Genomic DNA, 6,000 nt, shown 5'->3' with positions numbered 1-6,000 from the left:
AGAGGTATTTATCGTACCATTCCCAGCACCCATACCTAGTTTAGTGACCTTTTTAAGATAATCCTCAATATCTGTCTCTGTTGGCGTAAGTCAACTTTTGAGAGTTAGCTTTAGGAGTAAAAAAAGATTTTCAAACTGGAGTCAATTCAAGATTTTATGGTTTCTATTGAAGACAGAAAAGAACTTTTAAAGTTGACAAGATTAAAATGTCAATTTTAAGAAAATAATTACAAAAGTAAAAAGATTGTGATTATCAATTTTAATATTTATTGAAAGATGGAAGACAAGGAAAATATCTCTCAAACTCCAAAAACAATCTTGCACCTTTGCTAAATGTAAAATAAATTTTGAGATATTTGCTTTACATGACAATGAACCTGTCCAAAAAATAACTGAATGCAAATTTATCCAAACGGTGCTAATTTATTATTTACAAAAATGCTCTTATCTGCCATAAGTATTTGGGAAAAAACTGTTTTACACTCAGGAACACTAATGAACTACCTTAACGACAACTTAAAATATAAAACCTTCCCTACCCTCAATGACCACCCCCCAGAAAAGTTACAGAATGGATTAAAAATGAATACATGTGGAAACAAACATAATTATTTCCCACAAATGTACACAGAAACAGGCACATGCACACACACATATACAGTGTTGTGCAAGATCAACTTAATGTTTATTTAAGGTCAACAGCCTTGGTGACAAAGAAGATAATGAATATGGCTTCAGTAAAGTTTGCAAGTAAATATCACAAATGTTAATTCTTTTGCTAGCTAACCAGCTAACCTGAGTATGGAATATGTATCATTTAGATAGCTAAAAGGTTATAAACAAAATGGAGGAGTGAAGAGGGGAAAGCACTATAGCAGATTCCACTGAGGTACCTTAGTTTTTATGTAAAGGTCTGTATACCCATTTAATAATTTACGTAACAATTCTTTATTCTATATAGTATATGACCATATAGAAACTATGTCTTACGTAGTTTATTGTTCTGGTCCAAGAAACTGGAAATAAAAGCAATATTCTTCAGATACAGAACTGGAATGTACTAACTATAAAACCATTAATATAATGCAATATTAAAATAGAAAATTTTTAAATGTAACAAAGGTAGTCAACAAGTTCTCAGATTATATCTGAAGAGGATTTGAAAATTATAACCCGTAAGACAAGGAACGTAAGCATTATTGAAGGCAATAACAAGGCTATACCTGCAAATCTTGAGCCCACTGATTTATACTTTACCTTCAGAGATGTATGCTTTTTTAATTTTTTAATTTTATTTTTATTTTTTTTTATTTTTTTTGAGACGGAGTCTCATTCTGTTGCCCAGGCTGGAGGTCAGTGGCGCTATCGTGGCTCACTGCAACCTCCACCTCCCTGGTTCAAGCAATTCCCCTGCCTCAGCCTCCCGAGTAGATGGGATTACAGGCACATGCCACCAGGCCCAGCTAATTTTTTTTGTATTTTTAGTAGAGACAGGGTTTCACCATGTTGGCCAGACTGGTCTCAAACTCCTGACCTTGTGATCCACCCGCCTCGACCTCCCAAAGTGCTGGGATTAAAGGCGTGAGCCACCGTGCCCGGCCGATGTATGCATTTTAAAACAATTTAATTTTCATATTATAGATAAGTCTGACTATAGGTTATATAGGAAACTATACCTAAAAAGCAACCACTATGGTTGTTATTAGATATGCCTTCCTTTAAGTTAAAAAGTTTAAGGCTCATATTTTGGAGGGATACCCTAAAGACATTTTCTCACAGTATGACCTCAATGCATCTACATATATGCTACTGGAAAATTGGAAATAAAACACATCTCTTGTTAAATATATCGTTCTTCAACTTTAAAGAGAAACAGAAAACCATTTTAATCACATCCCTTATTTCTCAATACTGGTTTGTTAAGAACTTTTGTCACTCAAAAAGGTAGGTGCAAATCCATAAATTTAGCTTAAAACAGAAGATTAAATAGGTGGGGAGCACGGTAAGACAATGACATATAAAACAAAACCCTTACTACCTTGATTTATACCTTCCCTATCCCATGAAACTTCCTATGTTGCAAACACTGATTTCCTACAAACCATGAAGATTTCCTATGATATTTGCCTGTCCTTTTATTAATCTAGGGGCCAGAACTGGTATCATTGCTGCAATTAACTTTTATTTGTTCTGGTAAAATGCTTCTTCCTAAATGGCTTCACCCTAACCAGAAATATGAGCAGTTTTGATGGGTACTATAGATGGAAATACCAACAGTAACCCAAAAGGCAGCACAAAGAACCCCAACTGAAAGTCATCAACCAAAGTATGCGCCCAGAATAATACCAAAAACAAACAAAATAGATCTGCAATGAGCAAAGTTTCTTACAGCAACACATACATCAAAGACTTCTGTCTGACTTTTAATTACAATAGTGGAAGCAGTGTCAAATAGTGAGTCTATCATTAAAGAGTCTGTTTTACTCATCTTTAGTTAGGCACTGGCAATCTGTCTCCCACCTCAATTTAATGTCTAGAACTTCTTTTGAAAAGGAAGTATTCCAAGTTGTTTGCCTTGCTAGGGTAAGGAGGGGATCCTGAGAGAGATGAGGTACCACAAACTATTTTGTTAGTTACATCTCTGTACATGGCAGTTGAGTCATTGTCATTGCCCTTATTTTACAGTTTTGTATTTGCCGTATTTTTCTCCCATTCTGCAATAAAAATGTAAAAGGATTTTAATTGCTCACAATTAAGCTTTCTGTAACTAAAGATTTTATACTCAGCTATTACTTAGTAAAGGTACTTATTAGTAAGAAAATTCTCTATACTTATCATTCCATACATAACAAAAAAAATCTATGGTAGGCTATGTAATCTGGCCACGTAACTTCATTAGTTAGAAGGCTTTGTTATCATTAACATACCTTGTTTCTCCCAACTTTCTAAAACTGTTTCTATTACCTACACCGCTTTCTTAATAGTTTAATATAAAAATTTTTCAATGTATTCCGGAGAAAAGGGCTAAGGAATTTTACATATTTATCTTAATTCAGCAATTTAAGAAAATTCTGCAAATATGATATACATATATACATTCACACACACACAGATGCACACTTTCTTAACTGAGTCTTGGTTATTAAAAATGCCTGCACAGGCTAGGCGCTGTGGCTCATGCCTGCAATCCCAGCACTTTGGGAGACCAAGGCGGGCAGATCACAAGGTCAAGAGATCAAGATGATCCTGGCCAACATGATGAAACCCCATCTCTATTAAAAATAAAAAAATTAGCTGGGTGTGGTGGCACGTGCCTGTAGTCCCAGCTACTCGGGAGGCTGAGGCAGGAGAATCACTTGAACCTGAGAGGCAGAGGTTGCAGTGAGCCAAGATCGCGCTACTGCACTCCAGCCTGGTGACAGAATGAGACTCCATACCAAAAAAAAAAAAAAAAAAAAAGCCAGCACAGCGTGGGGAATTTAAATATGTACTAGATTTGACTTATGTACATTTGCACTCCAATACCACACTAAATGGATATACCAGCAGAGAATCATATCAAACAAATGACTTAAATGAATTGTCAGTTTGTCTTTGCAGACTCCACAGAAAACATATTTATTAATATGAACCTTTATTAAGTGGCTCACATTTCAGTATAAATCACACTAAAAAGATATTTTAAAAGCTATTTACACTACAGTGCTGACACATTTAAAATGAAAAAAAAGGATATAAATAAGCTCTATGGAAAAGCTTTAAATTGTTGAAAAAGAATTCTGGCTCATATTACAAAATATATATATATTTATATATATGTTAATGTCAGCTCTATTCTAAAACCTAAAATTCCAACGTAAATGATTTTTTTTTTTAAAGACTCCTTTATGTTTAAACCTGCAATGTTTACAGTGCATCTGGCCCTAAGTGCTTAATACTTCACAGTTATGGACAGGCACTGAGGAATGTTACAAAGCTACATAAACAATGTTTTGTAACAGATACAGGAGCAAGTCCTTGGCTTGCTTTCAGAATTCATGAATCTTTATTACATTATTAAATTTTTTTAAAAAAGGATTTTAGATGCTATATGCAAATTTAGCACAAAATGTCATCGTCTTTTTTATCTTGATTTGAATGTGCTGAACTGTGTTGCCTTATATCAACAAGACTTAGATTTCCAGGGCACAATTCTTCCTTTAAATCTCTGTTGCTATTTTCAAATTTAGAATCCACATCAATCTTAAATTCTGTAAATTGAACATGATCCAATTTTGCTTTAACATTCTTGCCATCCATATTATTCAGTGCTCTAGTCTTTTCAGGAATATTAACATTCACAGGTTCTTCCTTGATTCTTACAGACGCAATAGGTTCATGTTTAATCTGCTGTAATTCATATTTAGAATGAAGTTTATCTGAAAAAACAGAATCCAAGGAGGCTCTGCTTACAGCACAAATCATGTTGTCAGTGTCAGGTCCAAGAACAGATGATGTGGAATCTGATGATGTGCCTGTTTCATGAGTAGCTGTATTCTGAGAAGTGTCCTCCTCTGAGTGATATAATTTGAGCCGAATGTGCCATGCTAAACTGCATACAGCTGAAACTGTCTTGAACTGATGAACAACATTCCTTGGAATAAAATAAATGTCATTATCATAGAGCTGAATCCTGGCATAGCGAATGCCTTCCCTCCTCAGTTGATTCAGTTTTGCATCATCAACCCATTGGACACACTAAAAAATAATAAAACAATACAAGTAAGACTCTTCATAATAAAAACTAAACCAGTAAGTGTAAGACAGTAAGTGTATTAAAAATACCTGGGACAGTGGAGGTTCATGTAAATCTAACTGCATTCGTTGAACTACTTCTAAGAAATCTTCAGCATGAAAACAAATTACATCTTTGGTTATACGGGGTTGATCAGGCCTAAAAAAGAAAATGAGATAACAAGAATCTGCCATAAATGTTTCTCTCTCTTGAGTTCTTATTAAACTCAAAGCAAAAATGGTTTCTGGTCAATACCATAGTACTGTCTTACAAATAAACTGTTAATTGGAAAGCCATTTCACATATTTAAAGAAAGGGCCAACACCATGACTGTCAACCTAGACAGATATTAAATACTGACTTCATTTTGTATAAATATTTGTCACAAGAGTTTGGAAAATTGAAATGATCTGAATTGGTAAATTATATAAACTAAGAAAATTAAGTGTTCTATTTGAAGAGTAAGATTAATGCTTCACACATATAAGTGCTAAAGTTGAAAATACTACATAAAAATTAGAAGTAAATATGAGGAAAAGGGAGTATTTTCTTTCCATAGAAGATACATATAACTATACTGATGCATAAAACTCTTAACTAACTTTATAAATTAAGAGATTTCATTGGAAAAGTACCAATATAATAAACTTGCTGTTTGCTGAGGTTATTCGTGCCTTTAAATATAATTCTAAAAAATTCTCAAATTCTTCAATTAATTAGGAATATATACATTTTTACAGAGATGCTAAAAAATGGATTTTGGAATAAAATTCCAAACAACATTAAAAAAAAATCATATGAAGGCAAATCATAACTAAATTTCTTTTTTTTTTTTGGAGACGGAGTCTTGCTCTTTAGCCCGGGCTGGAGTGCAGTGGCCGGATCTCAGCTCACTGCAAGCTCCGCCTCCCGGGTTTACGTCATTCTCCTGCCTCAGCCTCCTGAGTAGCTGGGACTACAGGCGCCCGTCACCTCGCCCGGCTAGTTGTTTGTATTTTTTTTAGTACAGACGGGGTTTCACCGTGTTCGCCAGGATGGTCTCGATCTCCTGACCTCGTGATCCGCCCATCTCGGCCTCCCAAAGTGCTGGGATTACAGGCTTGAGCCACCGCGCCCGGCCCTATAACTAAATTTCTAAAAACCAGTGATAAAAAAGAAAATCTGAGAATCATGTAATACATTATATACAGAGAAAGAAGGATAAGAATGATCATAGACTTCTTATC

General features: G+C 34.7%; 1 protein-coding gene across 2 annotated transcripts in view; it reads right to left on the bottom strand.

Annotated features, from left to right (window-relative positions):
• Nucleotides 1-244: 244 nt before the first annotated feature.
• Nucleotides 245-6,000, bottom strand: part of RSBN1L (round spermatid basic protein 1 like) — a 102,098-nt gene continuing 96,342 nt past the window's right edge. For both annotated transcript variants that reach the window (XM_033194628.1, XM_033194627.1), the window contains 2 exons: nt 4,825-4,933; nt 245-4,737 (listed from right to left, as the gene is read on the bottom strand). In XM_033194628.1, coding sequence (XP_033050519.1) covers nt 4,099-4,737; nt 4,825-4,933 — 748 coding nt within the window. In that variant the 3' untranslated portion in view covers nt 245-4,098. The remainder of the gene's footprint in view (nt 4,738-4,824; nt 4,934-6,000) is intronic.

This window comes from Trachypithecus francoisi, unplaced genomic scaffold (genome assembly GCF_009764315.1).
Source record: "Trachypithecus francoisi isolate TF-2019V2 unplaced genomic scaffold, Tfra_2.0 Lachesis_group4, whole genome shotgun sequence".
Lineage (NCBI taxonomy): Eukaryota > Metazoa > Chordata > Mammalia > Primates > Cercopithecidae > Trachypithecus > Trachypithecus francoisi.
The sequence above is the reverse complement of the archived record's forward strand: the minus strand, read 5'-3'. Positions and strand labels throughout refer to the sequence as shown.